The 25,283-nt window shown below is 46.3% G+C and overlaps 2 protein-coding genes across 2 annotated transcripts in view; one reads left to right on the plus strand and one right to left on the minus strand.

Moving 5' to 3' along the window:
- Positions 1-19,172, minus strand: part of HADHB (hydroxyacyl-CoA dehydrogenase trifunctional multienzyme complex subunit beta) — a 54,710-nt gene extending 35,538 nt beyond the window's left edge. Inside the window, exons 1-3 of the mRNA XM_040348211.1 lie at positions 19,067-19,172; positions 6,313-6,378; positions 170-211 (exon numbers count right to left, since the gene is read on the minus strand). Coding sequence (XP_040204145.1) covers positions 170-211; positions 6,313-6,367 — 97 coding nt within the window. The 5' untranslated portion in view covers positions 6,368-6,378; positions 19,067-19,172. The remainder of the gene's footprint in view (positions 1-169; positions 212-6,312; positions 6,379-19,066) is intronic.
- A 187-nt stretch (positions 19,173-19,359) lies between these two features.
- The window catches only part of HADHA (hydroxyacyl-CoA dehydrogenase trifunctional multienzyme complex subunit alpha), a 54,532-nt gene continuing 48,608 nt past the window's right edge, over positions 19,360-25,283 (plus strand). Inside the window, exon 1 of the mRNA XM_040348210.1 lies at positions 19,360-19,463. Coding sequence (XP_040204144.1) covers positions 19,412-19,463 — 52 coding nt within the window. The 5' untranslated portion in view covers positions 19,360-19,411. The remainder of the gene's footprint in view (positions 19,464-25,283) is intronic.

The following is a 25,283-nucleotide window of genomic DNA, read 5'->3' on the forward strand; positions in this document are numbered from 1 at the left end:
GTGGAGAGGGAGGGACCTGCAAAGACACTTCCAAGAAAACTGAAGATTTCCATGGAGCCATGACCCATAAGGGCTGCATTTGTATCCCTGGCATTAAAATAAGCTTATATAACCTGGCTTAAAAACCTGACATCAGTAGGCCATGAAGAAATCCAATTAGCGGCATTACCTGGTGCCTGGAGGTGGGAGGAGCAGCTGATGGGCCTGATCACTGCAACAACAAAAGAAGGAGAGAAAGAAAAAGTGATGAACAGATCTTTGTTGTCAGTAAAACATCTAATAATAGGTCTTACAAGTCCGGTGTCAGTACACATGGGATAGCTGCAATATTCAGCAGGTATCAAAATAAAGTAATGAATTGTGCAAAGGTCCAATATCAATGCATTACTGCTTTAGGATTTGGGGGCCCTGGCATACATAAAGCTGAAATTCATACAAACACAAGCATTAATCTGAAGGCTACCAGAAGTACTTACAAGAACCACTTCAGGAATATTATTATAATTAGCAACCTTTTAAGCCAGGTCAGGTTTACTTAGACGAATACATAACCACATAATTTTTTTATTTTAGGTTTGCCTACTATATACGCAGCTTTAAAGCAAACCTGCAACCACTTCAGCAACAGTTCATGTAGTGTTCCTTTTCTATGTACAGTGTCTTGTGTAATTTACAATCTGAGGGATGCATGAGAGTGAAAACAGATCAGGTCACTGTGCTGTCTGCCCTTTCGGATCTCCAACCCTCTTTTGACCACAAAATGTAAAAAAGCCAACAGAGGGGGATGTAAAGTAAGGCGTGTTCGCAACTCCATGGGCCCACAACCGCCAGTAAGCCGACACTCCACAGCGCTATTCACAGGTAGGGAGACATTTCCTGATCTGTGCAGCCTACCAGTAATTAGTGCTTCAGAGTGTCAGCATCCTGGCGGGCCTGGGCACGTGGAGTTGCAACACGCCCAAGCTCATCCTTAGTGGAAAGCACAAGAAATATAAGTATTGATATTTTTCAGCGGGAAAGACAAAAGGAGATGGAAGTAATCAGGTTACATATGTGCAGTGTGAGATCATTGAAAAGACACTGCTGCCTCAGATGGTTGTCCTCACCAGATTTGGAGAGGTCTCTTCTATGCTGCTCACTGTGGTTATTGCTGGAGAGAAAGCTGCACCTGAGGACCTGCTGTGCAAGATCTCCATGCTTCTGTTTCATTCATTCTGTGGATCTACGTTTCCTCCACCTCTCCTGCCGCTTCTTGGCTTTTTAATAATTTCCCCTTCAGTCATCAGACCACGAGTCCTGCCTCTAAATACATGGCTGCCTCCACACATAACACAATGTACTACAAGGCATTCGCCACTGTCTAAGACTTGTCCTTTTTGGACTCAGTTTGCACTGTTTAAGCTCCCTTTATGTCAAATTGACATGCTGACTAACTTTGCATTAAAGATCTAGGAATTGCACATCCCTGTCTTGCGGTAAAGATTCCTAATCAGTAACACACCGATTTCTCCTCCTACCAGCACCCCTTAAATTTTGCTTACCAGGGTCATGACTTAAGTGGCCTACCAAATGGGACTTTTCTAAATGGTACCACACATACACACTGCCAAAAATACCAATACCCGGTTTATGGTATTGCGGTGCTTGATTGGCCAAACACGCCTGACCTAAACCCATTAGAGCAGGGGTGCCCAACAAGTGGCCCGTGGAGCCCTTTGATGTGACCCGCGACCCCCTGCTCTGGGATGGCTGGTTGGCAAGCCCAGATTGCAGGTTGCCACCCTGCCATCTGGGAACATCAGTGTTGTAAAGAAAGCCGACGGTAGAAGAAGCAAGCGGCTTTTTAGAAAGTGCACCACGCCTGCGAAATATAATAGATGTTTATGGCAAAGTGCAGATAACCGGCAGGAAAACCACAGGTACACTGTGCCGCAATAGACCACAGACCATCAGTTTAAAAGCAGCCTTAGGCCCCTTTCAAGCGATCGGTCCGACCCAATCAAACCCTCCATTCACCGATGTGGATCGGCAGATGTAAACAGACTTTTGTCCGTTTACACCTGCCTACCTCCAATTCGATCTGCTATAAAATAACAGAAGTGGATCTGTCCCCTTCCATCTGATTGGTTTAGAGGGCCCATAGAGTAGATTGGGCTGTATCGGCTTGGCATATGCAGAATGGACACAGACCTGTCATCTGCCTACTCTGCTCATTGTGGCCCGTGACTGGTTACTAAGTCGCTTTAAGTGGCCTTCAAAAGGTTGGGCACCCCTGCCATAGAGAATCTGTGAGGCATTGTCAAGAGGAAGATGAGACACCAGACACACAATGCAGATGAGCTGAATGCCGTTATCAAAGCAACCTGGGCTTCCATAACACCTCAGCAGGGCCACAGGCTGATCGCCACCATGCCACGCTGCATTGATGCAGTAATTCATGCAAAAGGAGCCCAAACCAAGTATTGAGTGCATACTATACTGTATATACTTTTCAGATTCCACCAAAGAAAACAGAACAGAGCAGACACAGAATCAGAGCTTAGTTTTATGGAAGCAAAAGGGGTCAAATAGGTGTTGAACAGCCAATCAGGTTCCCCTGAAGAAGTCACGTGGAGTGTGACGTAACACCGAGGCCGACAGCGCAGACCGGGAGCAGCGGAGTTCACAGTAAGACAGTGTTATCACACTTCAATTATACCCTGCCTGCTTTATACTGCTTAATTGTAAGAGTCCAATTTTTATCACACATTAAAATATTTACCGAAATTACTACACTATAGTAGTCTCCTCTCCTTTTGGGCTTTGGCTGGAGCGATCCCCCACTGCCCCCCTCCCCTTATTTCAGCTACCTGCTTTAGGATACCATATTGTGGTAACCAGCGGACCACCCGTCTGGACGCCCCACAGGCGCAAGGAGGCTGTGAATATTCGTATGGGCCTATTATACAGAGTTGGGAGTTTTGAGAGACAGGTGGAGGATCACTAATATGGTTCAATATTTCAACTAAACCAGGGGTGGATCGGAATTTGGACTGTCAGGAGGTTTTCCAGCCTCCCATCTACGGGAACAATCTCATCATTTACTATTTCAATTTATTGCATTATTAAACCATTTTTCATCACGGACATTGATGGTCCAGGAGGCACGTGTTACACTTTTATATAGAGTCGTTGCATTCAGCAACAGTTCAATTTTTTGGTGTTTTATCACTATTTTTCACAGGATCACTTTCACATCAGTTATCTATATTGATTTTTATACATATGGATATTAATGTCCAATTCTATACGGTAGTATTTATTACCTGTATCAGCATCACGGCACATGGCGAAAATATAAATATTATATTATATATATATATATATATATATATATATTAGGGCTGCACGATTCTGGTCAAAATGAGAATCACGATTCTTTTGCTTAGACAAAAGATCACGATTCTCTCACGATTCTTAAAAATGTAATGCCAGAACCCCCCCCCCCCAAAAAAAAATGTTTTAATTAATTAATAAACCTGTGATTTATCTGAAAATATGAATATATAAAAAAAGAGACCAGTGATATGTCTATAATGTTAAAGATCATATAACTCCTATGAAAAAAGCAGAATAAAACTTTGATTCTGATTTTTTCATAGGAGTTATATGGTCTTTAACATTATAGACATATCACTGGTCTCTTTTTTTTATAGATCAGAAGCAGTACTGCCAGCAACCATTGGGTGGCGCATGGATACACACAGTTGTACAGAACTGTGAGAAGGTTTAATACATCAGGAGCAGTACCGCCGGCAACCACTGGGTGGCGCATGGATACAAACTACTGTTGTGAGAGAAGCTCAGACATCTATCCAGCGGCGCAGGCTGCTGACGTCGGTTTCAAAATCGGTGGCATTTGCGTTACACGCTGGTTACGTGGAACCAGCGGTGAACACGGAAGAATCGCGGGTCTTCCCACGGGGAGATCGTGGGCGGGGAGAATCGAGATTCTCTCCGCGATCAATCGTGCACCTCCAATATATATATATATAGTGTGTGTGTGTGTGTGTGTGTGTGTGTGTGTGTGTGTGTGTGTGTGTGTGTGTGTGTGTGTGTGTGTTTTAGCGCTAATCATTTTTTCTATACTTAATACTTTTCAGTAAGCCAAAATTTCTGTATTAAAAAAAAAAAACTTTATTGGTCTTATGTAATATTCAAAATTTTGAGAGAATGAATTTTGGGTTTTCACTAGCTGTAAGCCATAATCATCTAAATTAAAATAAAAAAAATTTATGTGATAGACCAACACAAAGTGGCACATAATTGTGAAGTGGAAGGAAAATGATAAATGGTTTTCATTTTTTTTTTTACAAATAAATATGTGAAAAGTGTGGTGTGCATTTGTATTCAGCCCCCTTTACTCCGATACCCCCAACTAAAATATGGTGGAACCAATTGCCTTCAGAAGTCACCTAAAATTAGTAGGCTCCACATGTGTGTAATTTAAAGTGGATGTAAACCCACTCTCAACCACTATGGCAGTATTTTAGAAAGGATAAGTGCTAGTTCACACCAGACGCAGTTCCATTTGCTTTTTTTTTTGTACAAAATGCATGCACAGTATTTTCCATGTATTCCAATGGCTCTAGTTCACACCATGCAGTCAGTTTCCAGTTTCTGCACTGGAAACTGACTGCATGGTGTGAACTAGAGCCATTGGAATACATGGAAAACACTGTGCATGCATTTTTAGTGCAACAAAAAAAAAAAAAAAAAGAGCGCACTGAACTGCATCTGGTGTGAAGTGTCCTTACCTGTCATATGTCTCTCCCTTCTGCCTGTTATGAGACCTGAAAAACTGCAGATTCTGTGGGTGGGTCTGTTGTCCGGAGCTCGGTGGGTGGAGTCGTGATGTCAATAGACTCCCCGCCCACCTCTACACTCCTTGTCAACATGCATTTTCTCCTGTGTATTTCTTACACTGAACTTCTGCTATGATCACCAACATCCAGTCAAAACCCAGAAAAGTCACCACATGACTTCAGCATGCCCAATCATGCAGAGGTGTGGAGCAGCCAATCCTGGGAAAGCTGGAGAGGAAAGGATGGGGGATCTGAAGTACACACAATGTCCCTCTCAGACTCCTGCATGAGATATGTAAATCACCTGTCACTCACAGCAAGGGGGAAGGAACTGGCTCCTATTTCTCTGTCAGTTTTTATCTCACTGAAAAAAGGATTGCTCATAGCTGGATTAACTTTGTGGCAAGGCTGGGCACAGATGACATGAAATCATATACTGTACAAAGTGCAAGCCTTAATAATAAAAAATAAAAAATGGGTTTACATCCACTTTAATCTCAGTGGGCCACATTCTCAAAGAATTACGCCGGCGTATCAGCAGATACGCCGACGTAAGTCCGAATCTAAGGCCGTCGTATGTTTAAGTGTATTCTCAAACTGAGATACACTTAAACATGCCTAAGATACGACGGCCAGCGCCGTTGTATCTTAGGCTGCAATATCTATGCTGACCGCTAGGTGGCGTTTCCTTTGCGGTCAGCGTAGAATATGCAAATGACTAGTCACGCGGATTCGCTTGCCCGTCATAGTGTTTTTACATCGTTTCCGTAAGCGATACGCGGCGTAAAGATAAACATGCCCCCTAGGTGGCGTACTCCATGTTAAGTATGGCCGTCGTTCCTGCGTCGCAATTTGAAAATTTAACGCCGTTTGCGTAAGTCGTCTGTGAATGGCGCTGGACGCCATTTACGTTACCGTCAAAACAAATGACGTCCGTGCAAAGTCATTTAGCACAATGCACATTGGGTAATTTACCCGACGGAGCATGCGCAGTACGATCGGCGCGGGAGCGCGCCTAATTTAAATGATCCACGCCCCCTAGCAGGATCATTTGAATTAGGAGTGCTTGCGCGGGTGGACTTTACGCTACGCCGCCGCAAGTTTACAGGTAAGTGGTTTGGCAATCAGGCACTTGCCCGTTAAACTTGCGGCGGAGTTACGTAAAGGAGATACGTTACGCCGCCGGATATCTACGAGAATCTGGCCCAGTATAAATGTTGGTCTATCACATAAAATATATTTACGTTTTTGGTTGGAACATGACAAAATGTGAAAAATTTCAAGACACTGTACACAATATGAGTTTCTTTCTATAAATTGAATTACTGAAATAAATTTACTTTTTGATATTCAAATTTTTTGAGATGCACCTGTATATTTATTGTTTTAATACCAAATGTATTTAACACAAACACTACACTAACTATAAAGCCAAGACCAGAAATCCAAGTTGCAGTTTCATCCTTACCAAGCCTGCTTGCTGTGGGGAGGCATCGGGCGCTTTGTTTTAACATGAAGGCCATCTTGGATTTTGCTACAAGAAAAAGAAAAAGCAGTCAGGCAAGAATCAGACAAGTTCCAAATTACACAATAATATACCTGCAGCCAAGAATAAATATTTGCTGCCTTGTTATAGTAAAATGTACGGCAAAGCTGGGCATTTCAAATTGAGCATTGAACAGAAGATACCTTTACTAAAAATGTGAGAAAAATCAGATATAGAAAGGTGAATGTATATTGACTTTCCCTGTGAATATTGGCCCAGATACATTTGCGCTTTATTTGCGGAGGCTCAGGGCAACGATTTTGCCCTGCGCCCCCCCGCAAATATTTTGCGCTGCCCTCGATTCACGGAGCAGTAGCTCCGTAAATTGCGAGGGCGCGCCGGCAAAATTGCCCGGCGTAAGCGCGCGCAATGTAAATGATCCCGCCGGGGGCGGGAATCATTTAAATTAGGCGCGCTCCCACGCCGAGCGCATGCTCCGTCGGAATGACATCGCAAGGACGTCATTTGCTTCAAAGTGAACGTGAATGGCGTCCAGCACCATTCACGATTCACTTACACAAACGACGTAGATTTTAAATATCACGACGCGGGAATGTGGGTATCCTATAGCATTGGCTGCGCCTGCCATTAGGATGTGTAACCTTACGCGAAACCCGACGTACGCAAACTACATAATTTGCTCGCGCAATGTTGTGAATCGGTGTTAGTATGCAATTTGCATACTATACACAGATCACAATGGGAGCACCCCCTAGCGGCCAACGCAAGAATGCAGCCTAAAATCTGCGTGGCATAAGAGCCTTATGCCATGCAGATTTTAGGCTGCAGTCGGCGTAGCGATGTTCCTGAATCAGGAGCATTCGCTACGCCGGAGCAAGTAAGCAATTGCGCTGTGTAACCTATGGTTAACACAGGCACAATTGCTTCTTGAATCTGGCCCGACTCTCTTGACTTGCTCAATGAGACTGCCGATCCTATGAAAAAGGACCGATGGTGGGACTCGAGATTCTGGGCCAAGCTAGACTTTTGTACATGGGGCAGCATTTTTTATTCACACATTACACATGAAGAAGTTGTGCTTCTCCTTTAGTTTAGTGTTGTATGAGGTTTCTGCTGGTCTGAAAACAAGGTGATCTCAATGTGACTTACTATGTATCTGGTCTTATGTCTGCAGCTGTTGGGCAAAAGATGCCAACTGCCAATGTCCGTCATACACACAAGTGCTAGAGGACCAGCAGATCTATATATAAAACACAATTATAACATGTAGAATGTACAGTAGTAAAGAGTAAAATGTAATGGCTTTAACATTTTTTCTTTTGTACACTTTTACTATAACTTAATGTGCCATGAAAAAAAACACACTAGAAATTCCCTTTAAATTACAACCAGTCATAAAAAAAAAAAAAAAAAAAAAAGGTACTTGTGCTGGAAGCGGTCATTTCCCCGGGTCCAAAGTAACTCCGCCTAAGAAAACCGACAGGCGCACCTGAACGGTCCCCCGTGTGAGAGGGGCATTATATTCCTCAATTCTTGTGACATCAGAGAGGACCATTTTATTGCAATGACCGCCATTTTATTCTCTAGGGTGTTAGAAAAAAATATATATATAATTTTGGGGGGGGTTCTAAGTAATTTTCTAGCAAAAAAAAAAAAAACTGTTTTAGGCTTGTAAACACTGAGTCTGAAAAAACAGGCAAGGTCCTTAAGTGGAAAAGAGTACCGCTCCAAGCCCTGCGACCTATGCTGTGCTCCCGCCCTGTAGTACGGACAGGTGCAGACTCTGCGCTTTATTGAATCATCCACAAATTCATGCAACACTGCAATCAATGGTAGAAAGTGGACATAGGGGACAAAAAAGCTAACATGTTTCACATCATGGATAGATGCTTAGTAGGGTTGTCCCGATACCACTTTTTTTTAGGACCGAGTACAAGTACCGATACTTTTTTTTCCATGTACTCGCCGATAGCGATTACCGATACTTTTTTTTAAATGCAGCCATGTGTCCCCAAATGCAGCCTTGTGTCCTCAAATGCAGCCATGTGTCCCCAAATGCAGCCATGTCCCTTTGATAGACCGATCACCCATCCAATCCAGGGGACGGGTGATCTGTCTATCAAAGTTTCCGGGCAAGGAGTGTCTATACATGACGAGGCGCGTTGGGGAACACACAGCTATTCAAATGAAAGCTGTTATGTTCCCCCAGCGCAAATCAACTAGATGTCGGCAGCGGCGGGGGGGACTTGGTTTTCTCTTAGGGGACTAGGCGGCAGCGGCTCTCCTCCATACGAGGACTGCTCTGCTCTCCGCCCCCTCTCCAACCGTTCTCAAAAAAAAAAAAAAGGATCGGTAAAGCATCGGGAGCTTTTGCGCGAGTACAAGTACTTGCGCAAATGCTCAGTATCGGTATCAGGACAACCCTAATGCTTAGTCAGCTTTTTTGTCCCCTATGTTCACTTTCTACCATTGATTGCAGTGTTGCATTAATTTTTGGATGTTATACAGCTTTGGATTTTATCCTTTGTTCATTTTGTTTCAATAAATCGCCTATCAGAGTGCGGCAGTCCAGGAACATTTCTTTTTTCCAAGGTCCTTAAAGCGGAGGTTCACCCATAGCGCACACTTTTTACCCTTAGATTCTTGCTCGTTTTGTCTAGGGGAATCGGCTATTGGTTTTAAAATATGATCCGTACTTTCCGTTTACGAGATGCATCTTCTCCGTCGCTTCCGGGTATGGGCTGCGGGACTGGGCGTTCCTTCTTGATTGACAGTCTTCCGAGAGGTTTCCGACGGTCGCATCCATCGCGTCACGATTTTCCGAAAGAAGCCGAACGTCGGTGCGCAGGCGCAGTATAGAGCCGCGCCGACGTTCGGCTTCTTTCGGCTACGAGTGACGCGATGGATGCGACCGTCGGAAGACTGTCAATCAAGAAGGAACGCCCGCTCCCGAAGACCCATACCCGGAAGCGACGGAAGAAGATGCATCTCGAAAACGGGTAAGTACGGATCATATTTTAAAACCAATAGCCGATTCCCCTAGACCAAAACGAGCATCCATCTAAGGGGAAAAGAGAAACAAAAACCGAATTGGGTGAACTCCCGCTTTAAGTGGGTAATGCGGCTTTAATAAACTGATTTTATTGGCGTCTGGAACATCCAGGGAAGAAACTAAAGCAGGGGGAAATAAAAAGTGTGAATGGAATACAAATGCCTACGCTGTGTACAAAGAAGGACACGACGCCGATTATAAAAGGTTTAGCAGACACTATAATAAGCGGAGTTTCAGTCCTATTTTTATTCCTCCCTGGAGCCAATAAAGCCCCGAGCATGTACATAATGTAAGCAGAAAGCATGCTACAAATCTGGTCTCCTACAGGAAGTATTCTCTCCCCTCCTCCCATCATTACAAATCTGGTCACACACACTCCTCCAGGCGGTGACCTTTTACCTACATCTCCCTCCGTCACCTTTCACCCAATTCCATCGCAGCAGATTCCTCCCACATATCAGGAACAATACAAAGTCACACGGGCCCTGAAGGTCAATCCTTCCACCGGGGCCTGAGACCCACATGTTCACTATTATTACATAGGAGAGCAGGCAATGTCATGTACTATTGCAATGTCATGACAATGACCTCCTCCGCTCATACATACCACCACACCAACGGGTTTATGACCCATCAAGGGTATCAAAGTATCGCCATCACGTGACAGATCTCCATTACAAAAGCAAATCTCACATACAAAATTTGTTCGGATTGAGAACGGCCCGTGAGACTTTTTTTTATTTGCACCGACATACAATTTTTCGGGGTGTGTCCCCTTCTTCAAGGTCCAAGCAGTACTCATAATTCACAATTGCACTAATACGGCTACAATCACATCAAGTTTGGATTCAATGGGAGGTCACATGATCAGACTGTAACACAGGTATTCTATTATAATCTGGTTCATACAATAAATCAGAACTGCTGGGACCTTGAAGAAGGGGGGACACCCCCGAAAGAATGTCCTAAAAAATTGTGTTTGTGCAAATAAAAAAAATATATCACGGACAGTATTCATTTGCCGATACGGCTACAACCACCTCAGAGCCGGGTCACACAGGGGCCACCTGTCAGGCGACTCAGCCCCCTGACATGTCGCGGCCCGCTCTGTTTAATGGAACCGTTCTAATAGGAGCGACGCAATACAAAAAGGTTCCTGTACGACTTTGGGGGGAGACTCGCATTGACTTCGATACAGAAGTCATTTTGCAAGTTGCCTCTCAAGTCGTCTTGAGATCGCCTTGCCGAGTCTCTGAACGGCTCTGAAGTTTGGCACAGCGGCAACCCCTATTACTTCATTCAGATCTGAGGATTCCAGCTTTAAAAGTCCAAGCCAAATATCTTTCCATACAGGACTGTAGAGTCGCCGTCAGTTTTCAATGCTGTGTCCCGTAGGGCAGGGTTTGACAAATTTGCTTGGAATCTAGGAGATAGCTAAAAAAGTTAGGAGCCAGAAAACGCGTCCTGTCCCGACGAGCTTGCGCGCAGAAGCGAACACATACGTGAGCAGCGCCCGCATATGTAAACGGTATTCAAACCACATGAGAGGTATCGCCGCGATTGGTAGAGAGAGAGCAATAATTCTAGCTCTAGACCTCCTCTAACTCAAAACATGCAACCTGTAGATTTTTGTAAACGTCGCCTATGGAGATTTTAAAGGGTAAAAGTTTGTCGCCATTCCACGAGCGGACGCAATTTTGAAGCGTGACATGTTGGGTATCAATTTACTCGGCGTAACATTATCTTTCACAATAAAAAAAATTGGGATAACTTTACTGTGGTCTTATTTTTTTAATTAAAAATAAAAAAAGTGTATTTTTTCCCCAAAAATGTGCGCTTGTAAGACCGCTGCGCAAATACGGCGTGACAGAAAGTATTGCAACGATCACCATTTTATTCTCTAGGGTGTTAGAATAAGAAATATATATATATATATATATATATATATATATAATATGTTTGGGGGTTCTACTTAGAGGGAAGGAGATGGCAGTGGAAATAGTGAAAGATTACACATTAGAACAGCTGTTTAACTTGTAATGCCAACGGCCACCACCAGATGGCGCCAGCTCACAGAAGGTCACAGCTCACGGAAGGAAGAGCTTGGGACTTCACAAGGCCGCAAAGCTGCGGCCTCAATTACCGGCCGTCGCAGGCCCGCCGTGATCGCGCGGTGGGGGAGCACGGAGACACAGGATTCCGTGCCTCTGTGCTCGACTGCGGCGGCCGGTAATGGAGTCCGCGGCCTCAATTACCGGCCGCCAGGTCACAATTGCGACCTGGCGCCCGGATTTTGTCGACCCCTGCTGTAGGGTATCTCCCCTCACTTCCTGTTCTGTGTGACACCCATCACCTGGACAGCAAGCGAGTGTGTATATGTATGTATGTGTGTGTGTGTGTGTGTGTGTGTGTGTGTGTGTGTGTGTGTGTGTGTGTGTGTGTGTGTGTGTGTGTGTGTGTGTGTGTGTGTGTGTGTGTGTGCGCTGTAGATCTGAGGGGGACATGCAAGGAAAATAAAAACCAGCATTTTAGCTTGCACATGATTGGATGATAAAATCAGCAGAGCTTCCCCTCATTTCAGATCTACTCCTCAGATTTACAGCGACTGCACTGCCAATACAATTTCAAGTGCACTTTGCTCTTGTAGTGCAAAGTGGATTTGCCTTTTGTAAATAACCCCCCACTGTCTGTCATATAATACTTACAGATGTTCTAAACCTTCCACATATCCTAAAAATCAAAAAGAACAAAAAGGTTTGGCTGGAGTTGAGCTTTAAGCCCTCCGCTTACACCAAATCGGCACATTGAAATCATGCAACTTCAATTGAAATCGCACGATTTCAAAGCCGCATGTCAGTGCAACTTCATGCACATATCGATGCAAGCCGCACCTGAAATCGGCACATATGGTGCAGGAACTTCTTTTTCACCACTCTTAACAGTTCCATTGCAGACAGTAGGGAACAATAGGGTGCGACTTGTCATGTGATTGGACAGGTCTTTCTCTGGGTAAACTGCTTTGAAAGGGAAGAGCCAGGAGCGCCGGCGGGGGACCTGAAAAGAAGAGGATTGGGGCCACTTTGTGCAAAACCACTGCACAGAGCAGGCCAGTATAACACGTCTGTTATTTAAAAAATAAAAATAAAAAAAAGCTTTAGTATCACTTTAAAAGGGAGAAGGTTTTTACCTTCATGCATTCTATAAAATGCATGTAAAAAACCTTCTACATACAGCTCCCCCCCTCTTCAATACTTGCCGTTGAGCCCGATTTTAATCAAGTGATGTGCACAAGGGCAGAGGCTAAGTGAAGAGGAAGTTGGGCTATGTGTGTCAATGGACACACAGAGCTGGCTTGGGATCGAGAGCCTGCACGAGTGTCCCCATAACACGTGCCTTGCTGAGGAGCCACCTACCACGTCGGCTGAGAGGAGCCACCTACCACGTCGGCTGAGAGGAGCCACCTACCACGTCGGCTGAGAGGAGCCACCTACCACGTCGGCTGAGAGGAGCCACCTACCACGTCGGCTGAGAGGAGCCACCTACCACGTCGGCTGGGAGGAGCCACCTACCACGTCGGCTGGGAGGAGCCACCTACCACGTCGGCTGGGAGGAGCCACCTACCACGTCGGCTGGGAGGAGCCACCTACCACGTCGGCTGGAGGAGCCACCTACCACGTCGGCTGGAGGAGCCACACTCCCGCCATGATACTGCATTTTAACAGCAGGACTTGCCCCTCTCAAAATGCACTGATCGGCAGCTGCAGCCACTGACTGACAGGTTTTCCAGCATGCTGTCCCTTTGACACTTATATCGCATGTGATCTTTTCTGTGGTTTACAGCACTGAGATTTTGGCCATAATTTCCTTACTTTATATTTGTGTGTTCTCTAAAAAAAAAAAATATTTTCTATTTTAGCAGCGCTACACTACTGGTGTTTACATGACTTTTTGTTATTTGTTTGCCTAAGCTGAACTTGAGCTTGTTCACACCATACGTGGAAACACAAGATTTTCTGCGCCGGATCAATAAAAGATCTTTGCAGGGGCAAATAGAAACAAATGTTTTCATCCCGGTGGCTGACTTTACTTTCATCAGGTTTTCCCCTCCTTTATTTTCATCTTGTGATCCTACCAGGAATACACTTCCTGTCCTAGGGTGACAACACTCACTCTATTGTACCTATGGAGGAACAGCGTTGTCATCCGACGACAGGATTACAGAATATCTCTCCCCATCTCCATTACGTAGGGAGGATTGACACGGCATTTCTGTCAGGATGAACATTTTCTGTACTTGCTGAAATTGTTCTTAGCCTGAAATAAGAAACCCAATGCAGCCACCACCTGTAGGGGCCACTAAGCCAAGATATATTATATTCTTGTTCTTTGGTTTAGATATCCTTAAATCATATTTCCCCCAACATTTCATATTCCTGATATGTGGCTGCTCTACCATGTACTTGTATGAAAAACTATCCTGTTCTCTTTGTATTGCTTCCTTACACAGCCTGCCTGTCCTCCAATGATTAGACTTGTGCTGACTCCCCACCGCTGCACAGCCTGCCTGTCCTCCAATGATTAGACTTGTGCTGACTCCCCACCGCTGCACAGCCTGCCTGTCCTCCAATGACCAAGACTTGTGCCGACTCCCCACCGCTGCACAGCCTGCCTGTCCTCCAATGATTAGACTTGTGCTGACTCCCCACCACTGCACAGCCTGCCTGTCCTCCAATGACCAAGACTTGTGCCGACTCCCCACCGCTGCACAGCCTGCCCTCCAATGATTAGACTTGTGATGACTCCCGACTGCTGCACAGCCTGCCTGTCCTCCAATGACCAAGACTTGTGCTGACTCCCCACCACTGCACAGCCTGCCTGTCCTCCAATGACCAAGACTTGTGCCGACTCCCCACCGCTGCACAGCCTGCCTGTCCTCCAATGACCAGGACTTGCGCTGATTCCCCACCGCTGCACAGCCTGCCTGTCCTCCAATGATTAGACTTGTGCTGACTCCCCACCGCTGCACAGCCTGCCTGTCCTCCAATGACCAAGACTTGTGCCGACTCCCCACCGCTGCACAGCCTGCCTGTCCTCCAATGATTAGACTTGTGCTGACTCCCCACCACTGCACAGCCTGCCTGTCCTCCAATGACCAAGACTTGTGCTGACTCCCAACCGCTGCACAGCCTGCCTGTCCTCCAATGACCAAGACTTGTGCTGACTCCCCACCGCTGCACAGCCTGCCTGTCCTCCAATGACCAAGACTTGCGCTGATTCCCCACCGCTGCACAGCCTGCCTTCCAATGACCAAGACTTGCGCTGACTCCCCACCGCTGCACAGCCTGCCTGTCCTCCAATGACCAAGTCTTGGTCTGACTCCCCACCGCTGCACAGCCTGCCTGTCCTCCAATGACCAAGACTTGTGCCGACTCCCCACCGCTGCACAGCCTGCCTGTCCTCCAATGACCAAGACTTGTGCCGACTCCCCACCGCTGCACAGCCTGCCTGTCCTCCAATGACCAAGACTTGTGCTGACTCCCCACACACAGCCATTCTCTGGGAAGATCAGCGTGCTGCCGTTTCTCTACCCCCATCCCTCAAAGACCCTTATGCAGCCGAGATACATTTTATGTATTTATTTTGTGTATATCTATACACAAAATGTTTTGCTTTTCATTACTATTTTGAACTGAATGTATGGTTTTACATGGCGAGGGTTCACATATACATTCAGCTGGGATCAGACTATGTGCAGCCGCAGGGCACGGCAGGTGGTCCGGTGCGTCCCCGATTAATCGTTTTAGGTCTGAATTAGGGCTGAATTCAGACCTGAAACTGAGCAAAAAACGCACCGGACCCTTCTACTGTGCGCTTCACAGCCACCCCGGAGATGTGTGAACTGGTGTTCTATCAAATAGTGCCCACCTATTCGATAGAACACTGGCTCCATTGAAAGCCGGGCACACTGTCCTGTCATGCGATTTAGATGCAGAGGAAAACCGGCGATGTTTGCAACCCAATTCCCCAAAATCCCAATCTCCCCTTGTTGCTATGGTGAAAACATGGAGACCCTAGAGTTAGAGGAGGCCTAAACATGATTGGTGACAATGTGGAGACCCCAGAAGAGGCTTAAACATGACTGGTGATATTGTGGAGACTTCCAAGTACCAGAAGAGGACTAAAGAACTGGTGAGAATGTGGAGAACCCCAAGGACCAGAGAAGAACACATGACCAGTGACAACATGGAGACCCCTCCAGAGCCAGAGAAGGCCTAAACATGACTAGTGAGAGTGTGGAGACCTCCAGAGAAGGCCTAAACATGACTAGTGAGAGTGTGGAGACCTCCAGAGCCAGAGAAGGCCTAAACATGACTAGTGAGAGTGTGGAGACCTCCAAAAACTGGAGGAGGACTGATGACAATGTGCAGACACCTAAACAGGACTGGTGACAGTGTGGAGACCCCAGAGAAAGCCTAAACATGATTGGTGACAATATGAAGACCTAAACATGACTGGTTAGATTGTGGAGACATCCAAGGACTGTAGAAGGCCTAAACATGACCAGTGACAACAGGACCGTAGGAGGCCTACACACATGGCCGGTGAGAAGAGAAGAGGCTTAAACATGACTGGTGATATCGTAGAGACCTCCAAGTACCAGAAGAGGACTAAAGAACTGGTGAGAATATGGAGACCTCCAAGGACCAGAGAAGAAAACATGACCAGTGACAACATGGAGACCCCTACAGAGCCAGAGAAGGCCTAAACATGACTAGTGAGAGTGTGGAGACCTCCAGAGCCAGAGAAGGCCTAAACATGACTAGTGAGAGTGTGGAGACCTCCAGAGAAGGCCTAAACATGACTAGTGAGAGTGTGGAGACCTCCAGAGCCAGAGAAGGCCTAAACATGACTAGTGAGAGTGTGGAGACCTCCAGAGCCAGAGAAGGCCTAAACATGACTAGTGATATCGTGGAGGCCTCCAAGTACCAGAAGAGGACTAAAGAACTGGCGAGAATGTGGAGACCTCCAAGGACCAGAGAAGAAAACATGACCAGTGACAACATGGAGACCCCCATCCAGAGTCAGAGAAGGCCTAAACATGACTAGTGAGAGTGTGGAGACCTCCAAAAACTGGAGGAGGACTAAACAGAACTGATGACAATGTGCAGACACCTAAACAGGACTGGTGACAGTGTAGAGACCCCAGAGAAAGCCTAAACATGATTGGTGACAATATGAAGACCTAAACATGACTGGTGAGATTGTGGAGACATCCAAGGACTGTGGAAGGCCTAAACATGACCAGTGACAACAGGACGTAGGAGGCCTAAAAAAAAATAAAAAAAATAATGGAGACCCGTCCTGAGCCAGAGGAGGCCTACACATGACTGGTGAGAATGTGGAGACCTCCAAGGACTGGATGAGTCCAGAACTGGTGACAACTTGCAGACACATAGACAGGACTGGTGACAATGTGGAGACCCCTGAGGACACCTAAACATGTCTGGTGGCAATGTGGAGATCCCAGATAAGATAACTGGGGGGGATAAACATGACTGGTGACAACATGGAGACCCCCGAAGACTAGAGGAGGACAAAACATGACTGGTGACAACATGGAGCCCCCAGAAGACTAGAGGAGGACTAAACATGACTGGTGACAACGTAGAAACCTTCAAGGACCAGAGAAGGACTACACATTTCTGGTGACAACGTGGAGACCCCAGAAGACCAGAGAAGGACTAAACATGACTGGTGACAAAGTGGAGACCCCAGAAGACTAAACATGACTGGTGACAATGTAGAGACCCCAGAAAACCAGAGAAGGGCTAAACATGACTGGTAACAACGTAGAGACCCCAGAAAACCAGAGAAGGGCTAAACATGACTGGTGACGACGTGGAGACGCCAGAAGACTAGAGGAGGACTAAACATGACTGGTAACAACATGGAGACCCCGGAAGACTAAACATGACTGGTGACAACATGGAGACCCCAGAAGACTAGAGGAGGACTAAACATGACTGGTGACAACATGGAGACCCCAGAAGACCAGAGGAGGACTAAACATGACTGGCGACGACGTGGAGACCCCAGAAGACTAGAGGAGGACTAAAACATGACTGGTGACGACGTGGAGACCCCAGAAGACCAGAGGAGGACTAAACATGACTGGTGACAACGTGGAGACCCCAGAAGACCAGAGGAGGACTAAACATGACTGGTGACAACATGGAGACCCCAGAAGACCAGAGGAGGACTAAACATGACTGGTGACAACGTGGAGACCCCAGAAGACCAGAGGAGGACTAAACATGACTGGTGACAACGTGGAGACCCCAGAAGACCAGAGGAGGACTAAACATGACTGGTGACAACATGGAGACCCCAGAAGACCAGAGGAGGACTAAACATGACTGGTGACAACATGGAGCCCCCAGAAGACTAGAGGAGGACTAAACATGACTGGTGACGACGTGGAGACCCCAGAAGACCAGAGGACTAAACATGACTGGTAACAACATGGAGCCCCCCGGAAGACTAGAGGACTAAACATGACTGGTAACAACATGGAGACCCCAGAAGACCAGAGGAGGACTAAACATGACTGGTGACAACATGGAGACCCCAGATAACCGGGGGGGGAGATGACTGGTAACAACGTTTAGGAACCGAAATAGGACTGATAACAATGTGGAGACCTCAGAGGAGGCCTAAACATGGTTGGTGACAACGTTCAGACACCTAAACATGGCTGGTGACCACGTAGAAACCATCAAGGACCTTAGGAGGACTAAACATGCCTGGTGACAACATGGAGCCCCCCGGAAGACTAAACATAACTGGTGACAACATGGAGACCCCCCCAGTAGACTAGATGAGAACTAAACATGACTGGTGACAACATGGAGACCCCAGAAGACTAGAGGAGGACTAAACATGACTGGTGACAACATGGAGACCCCAGATAACCGGGGGGGGGGGGGGGGGAGATGACTGGTGACAACGTTTAGGAACCGAAATAGGACTGATAACAATATGGAGACCTCAGAGGAGGCCTAAACATGGTTGGTGACAACGTTCAGACACCTAAACATGGCTGGTGACCACGTAGAAACTTTCACGGACCTTAGGAGAACTACACATGACTGGTGACAACATATAGAGACCCTCCCAATTGGCAGAGAAGGCCTAAACATGACTGGTGACGACGTGGAGACCCCAGAAGATCAGAGGAGGACTAAACATAACTGGTGACAACATGGAGCCCCCCGGAAGACTAGAGAAGGACTACACATGACTGGTGACAACATATAGAGACCCTCCCAATTGGCAGAGAAGGCCTAAACATGACTGGTGACAACGTTCAGACACCTAAACATGACTGGTGACAATGTGGAGACCTCAGAGGAGGGCTAAACATGGTTGGTGACAACGTTCAGACACCTAAACATGACTGGTGACAACGTAGAAACTTTCAAGGACCTTAGGAGAACTACACATGACTGGTGACAACATATAGAGACCCTCCCAATTGGCAGAGAAGGCCTAAACATGACTGGACTGAGGGTCCTGGTATAGTAACAGAGTGAGGTGTACGGCCCTTTCCTCTCTCCCCCCTCCAGTCTCTATGACACCCCCCAGGTCAGCGCTCCCCCTCACCTCAGCTCTCCTCCGCTCACTCTTCTCTCTCTCAGCCGCCAGATGCGTCAAGTTCACTACGAGGCCCCCTCCTCATGTTCTGCCTTCTAGGGCTGTCTATGGAGTGCCTGTATCAATTATCTTCGTATTCCGCCACCTTCACTCCTCTCTGATACTCTCAAACCACTAAATCTCATACAATTTTTCTCATCCATCTGAACATATTCCTTTATTTTTCGGGTTACCGTTGTAGATAATGGGTAAAGTCAGTCAGGCAGTTCTTTGGCCAGCCCTGAGGGTGAGGCGTGACGAGCAGGACAGAAAACCGGCTCTCGGAGGGGTCTTGTCAGTGTCACCTCGGACAACATGGCGGCTGTAAGGAGTGTGGGAGCGCTGCTCCGGCTGGGCGGGAAGACAGGTAACTGGGAACGGGGGAGAGAGAGTGCAGGGTGACTAGGGGAGGAAAGGAACCAGATGGGGAAGAGGAGGGGGGACGGGTGTTCCCTTGTACGGGACATGACTGACTAATGAGGGGTGTAAGGAGTTCAGTCATCTCACCATTAGACTGGTTGGGATGGTTGTGTGTGTGTGTGTATATATATATATATATATATATATATATATATATATATATATAGTTGTCTTGGGGTCTCTGTCACCATAGCAACACTTGGAGATTCATAGAGATACGTAGTAGCAGTCTCTGCACCAGAGGAGCTTACACTGTAATGTCCCTATAACAGTCACACTTTCTATTATACATTTCTATAGCTCTGACCTATACCACAATGCTGTACAAAGAACACTGAGCCAGTCACATCATTCTCTGTACCAGAGGAGCTTACACTCTAATGTCTACACCACAGTCACACACTGATTCATACATTTCTATAGCTCTGACATATACCACAGCGCTGTACAGAGAACACTGAGCCATTAACATCGGTCTCTGTAGCAGAGGAGCTTACACTCTAATGTCCCTGTTAGTCATACACTTTTTATTATACATTCCTATAGCTCTGACCTATACCAGAGTGCTGTACAGAGAACACTGAGCCAGTCACATCAGTCTCTGTACCAGAGGAGCTTACACTCTAATATCACAATCACACATGGTTATACATTTCTATAGCGCTGACATATACCAGATTGCTGTATAGAGAACACTGAGCCATTAACATCGGTCTCTGTACCAGAGAAGCTTACACTCTAATGTCTCCACCACAGTCACACACTGATTCATACATTTCTATAGCTCTGACATATACCACAGCACTGTACAGAGAACACTGAGCCATTAACATTGGTCTCTGTAGCAGAGGAGCTTACACTCTAATGTCCCTATAACAGGTACACTTTTTATTATACATTTCTATAGCTCTGACCTATACCACAATGCTGTACAAAGAACACTGAGCCAGTCACATCATTCTCTGTACCAGAGGAGCTTACACTCTAATGTCCCCATCACCGTCCTCCAATATCATACATTTCTATAGCTCTAACATATACCAGAGTGCTGTATAGAGAACACTGAGCCAGTCACTTCAGTCTGTGCACCAGAGGAGCTTACACTCTGTCCCCATCACCGTCCTTCAATATCATACATTTCTATAGCTCTGACATATACAGCAGTGCAGAACACTGGGCCACATCAGTCTCTGCACCAGAGGAGCTTACACTCTAATGTGACACATGGTTATACATTTCTATAGCTCTGACATATACTGCAGTGCTGTATAGAGAACACTGAGCCAGGTACATTGACCAGAGGAGCTTACACTCTAATGTCCCTGTTAGAGTCATACACTTTTTATTATACATTCCTATAGCTCTGACATATACCACAGCGCTGTACAGAGAACACTGAGCCAGTCACATCATTCTCTGTACCAGAGGAGCTTACACTCTGTCACAATCACACATGGTTATACATTGCTATAGATCTGACATATACCAGATTGCTGTAAAGAGAACACTGAGCCAGTCACATTGACCAGAGGAGCTTACACTCTAATGTCCCCATCACAATCGCTTTTTTTTTTAAACCGTTATATATCTCTGACATACACTGTGTGGTTCTGCACGGAGCCAGTCGCAGAGGAGCTTACACTCTAATGTCTCCACCACAGTCATGCTATTATACATTGCTGTACGCAGAACGCTGAGCCAGTCATCAGTCTCTTAACCAGAGGAGCTTACAATCTAATGTCTACACCACAGTTATACATTTTCTATAGCGCTGACATATACCAGAGTGCTGTACAGAGAACACTGAGCCAGTCTCTGCACCAGAGGAGCTTACACTCTGTCCCCATCACTGTCCTCCAATATCATACATTTCTATAGCTCTGACCTATACCAGAGTGCTGTACAGAGAACACTGAGCCATTAACATCGGTCTCTGTAGCAGAGGAGCTTACACTCTAATGTCCCTGTTAGTCATACACTTTTTATTATACATTTCTATAGCTCTGACATATGCAGCAGTGCAGAACACTGAGCCACATCAGTCTCTGCACCAGAGGAGCTTACACTCTAATGGCTACACCACAGTTATACATTTCTATAGCTCTGACATATACCAGAGTGCTGTACAGAGAACACTGAGCCAGTCACTTCTGTCTCTGTGCCAGAGGAGCTTACACTCTGTCCCCACCACCGTCCTCCAATATCATACCTTTCTATAGCTCTGACATATACAGCAGTGCAGAACACTGGGCCACATCAGTCTCTGCACCAGAGGAGCTTACACTCTAATGTGACACATGGTTATACATTTCTATAGCTCTGACCTATACTGCAGTGCTGTACAGAGAACACTGAGCCATTCATTCAGTCTCTGTACCAGAGGAGCTTACACTCTCTCCACCACAGTCATGCTATTATACATTTCTAGAGCTCTGACATATACCAGAGAACTGTACAGAGAACACTGAGCCAGTCCTCAGCCTCTGTACCAGAGGAGCTTACACTCTAATGTCTCCAATGTGCATGCAGAGAAGTTCTGAGAATCTGTAGCTGGTCTACCAAGCTGCTCAGATTGTACAAAGAAACAATGTAGCATAATGTTACTTTTGTATCCATTCTGAGCATGTCAGAGATACATTTTTTTTGATCAGTTAAAGAAACCTGAAACTTAAAGCGAAAGTAAACCCATCGATTTTAACAGTTTCAAAAAGCAGTTACATTTCCGGCATGCCGGGATTTCTAACTGTCACATTGGTTGCGCTCTCAACCAAACTGTCAAACCATCCAATGGCTGGTGTCATAACTGATCACATGTGCAGCACCATGGCAGTTGAAGGTTAAACATAGGCCAAGATGGCAGCTTCCTTGGCTGAAAATGATAGGTGGGTTTACTTTAACCTATCACTTTAACCACTTAAGGACCGGACCAATATGCTGCTAAATGACCCAAGGGGTTTTTACAATTCGGCACTGCGTCGCTTTAACAGACAATTGCGCGGTCGTGCGACGTGGCTCCCAAACAAAATTGAAGTCCGTTTTTCCCCACAAATAGAGCTTTCTTTTGGTGGTATTTGATCACCGCGGTTTTTATTTTTTGCGCTATAAACAAAAATAGAGCGACAATTTTGAAAAAAATTCAATATTTTTTACTTTTTGCTATAATAAATATCCCCCAAAAACATATATCAAATTTTTTATTTTCCTCAGTTTAGGCCGATACGTATTCTTCTACCTATTTTTGGTAAAAAAAATCGCAATAAGCGTTTATCGATTGGTTTGCGCAAAATTTATAGCGTTTACAAAATAGGGGATAGTTTTATTATTATTATTTTTTTTTCTACTTATGGCGTCGATCAGCGATTTTTTTCGTGACTTGCGACATTATGGCGGACACTTCGGACAATTTTGACACATTTTTGGGACCATTGTCATTTTCACAGCAAAAAATGCATTTAAATTGCATTGTTTATTGTGAAAATGACAGTTGCCGTTTGGGAGTTAACCACAGGGGGCACTGTAGGAGTTAGGGTTCACCTAGTGTGTGTTTACTACTGTAGGGGGGTGTGGCTGTAGGAGTGACGTCATCGATCGAGTCTCCCCTATAAAAGGGATCACTCGATCGATACGCCGCCACAGTGAAGCACGGAGAAGCCGTGTTTACATACGGCTCTCCCCGTTCTTCAGCGCCAGGGAGCGATCGCGACGGAGCGGCTATAAACGAATAGCCGCGCCGTCGTCCCGGATTGCTCCGCGCGGGAATCCGACCGCAGCATGTAGGGGGGGGGGGGTCCCGATTGGACCCCCGACCCACGTCTAGGCAGGCACGTACAGGTACGTTGATGTGCCATTCTGCCGGCGTATATCTACATGCGGCGGTCGGGAAGTGGTTAAAGCGGAGGTAAACCCATCGATAAAACAGTTTAAAAAAAACGGTTGCATTCCTGGCACATGCTGGGACTGTCACGTAGCACAATGGCAGTTGAAGATTAATCAGAGGCCAAGATGGCAGTTTCATCAGCTGAAAAGGATAGGAGGGTTTTACTTCCACTCTGAGGCTGGGTTCACACTAGTGTGAATTTGGATGCGAGTTTCACTGCATCCAATTCGCATGTCAGGAGATTGTGACTGGCTCTCTATGGAGCCAGTTCACGCGGCTCCGGTGCGAATGGCGCAGGCCAAAAATTTGGGCTGAAATGGTGACCGAGGACGCACCGGACCCCTGCTGTGAGCCGCTCAGTGCTTCAGTGTGACCCCAACCTTAGGCCCCTTTCACATCGGGGCGGGAGGTGCGGTGGCGGTATAGAGTGCTATACCGTCTGAATTGCCGCGGAATTGCACTGGTATTCGTCCGCTAGCGGTGCGGTTTTAACTCCCGCTAGCGGCCGAAAAAGGGGTTAATACCGCCGGCAATGCGCAATTGTTTTCAATAGGAGGGAGCGGTAAACACACCGCACCTCTCACCACTCCAAAGATGCTGCTAGCAGGACTTTTGGAGCGGTCCCGCCAACGCATCGCATCAGTGTGAAAGCGCACAGGCTTTCACACTGAGACTGCAGGGCAGGAGTTTTTCAGGCGCTATTTTTAGCGCTAAACCACCTGAAAAGCTCCTCAGTGTGAAAGGGGTCTAAAGCAGAACTTTACTCATAACATGATAAAAAAAAATAATGTTCTTTAGCAAGGAGCATACACTGCACATTAATAATTGTGCCACCAAGATTAGTGTGTGCTGTAAATTGCCTCCAGACTTTTTCCAGTTTTCTTGTTTCTGCCATTTTTTTGCTGAAGCCCAGAGCCCCTGAGCAGCAGTAAATCAAAAAGTGGAACTAAAGCCATCAATTCTAATGATTTTTACAAACCATTCCTGGAATACTGGGATTGGTAACCATCACGTTTGCTTGTGCCCTCAACCAAACTGTCGTAACCTTCAAATGGCTGGAGTCATCACTGATCACATGTGCTGCACCATGGCAGTTGCAGATCAAACAGAAGCAGCTTCCTTGGCTGCAAAGGATAGGCTTGTTTAATTCCGCTTTTAAAGTGGCTCTAGGGTTTCGTTTTTTTTTTTTTACGGGGAGTCGTTGTAGCCAGCCCCCCCCCCCCCCCAGCAAAAATATTAAAGTCAGCAGCTCAATACAACGTAGCAGCCAACTTTTAATGGTAGGACACTTCCCTGTCCTGGAATCCAGCAATGTCGGCACCCCAGTCGATGTTTCCAACTCATTTGTGGTAAGGGAAACTGGCAGTGAAGCCTTTCGACTTCACAGCCGTTGCCCTACTGCACATGCACGCTAAATGGCCTGGCGGCTGGGGAAGGAGGGGCGGGCGAACATCTGAGTGATTGCAGTGCGATCTCTCGGAAGTGGGAATGGGTACCTGTCAAACACTGGGTACCAAATGTTGCACAGGAGGAGAGGGGGAGGAGGCAGATAAGCGGAGCTTCCACTTTTGGGGGGGGGGGGGGAACTCCGCTTTAAGCCCTTGTTCACACTGATGCGATGTGGGGGAACACAGCAAATCCTATGCATTTCCAGCACCACATTGCAGTCAAATGGTGTTCATGTGATCCACGGGTATCCATGACACCCCCGAAACGCAGTGCGATTGCCAGCAGCACATCATATGAGTGTGGACACCCATGTGATGTGGTTCAGGGGGAAAAAAAGGATCCTGCACCATGTTGATGCGCTTTGAGCCATGCAGAATGTATGGCTCAAATCGCACTGCACAGACATCACATGGGTTGTGGTCAGGAATGCGGTGCGAATTG

Source organism: Rana temporaria, chromosome 4 (assembly GCF_905171775.1).
Source record: "Rana temporaria chromosome 4, aRanTem1.1, whole genome shotgun sequence".
Lineage (NCBI taxonomy): Eukaryota > Metazoa > Chordata > Amphibia > Anura > Ranidae > Rana > Rana temporaria.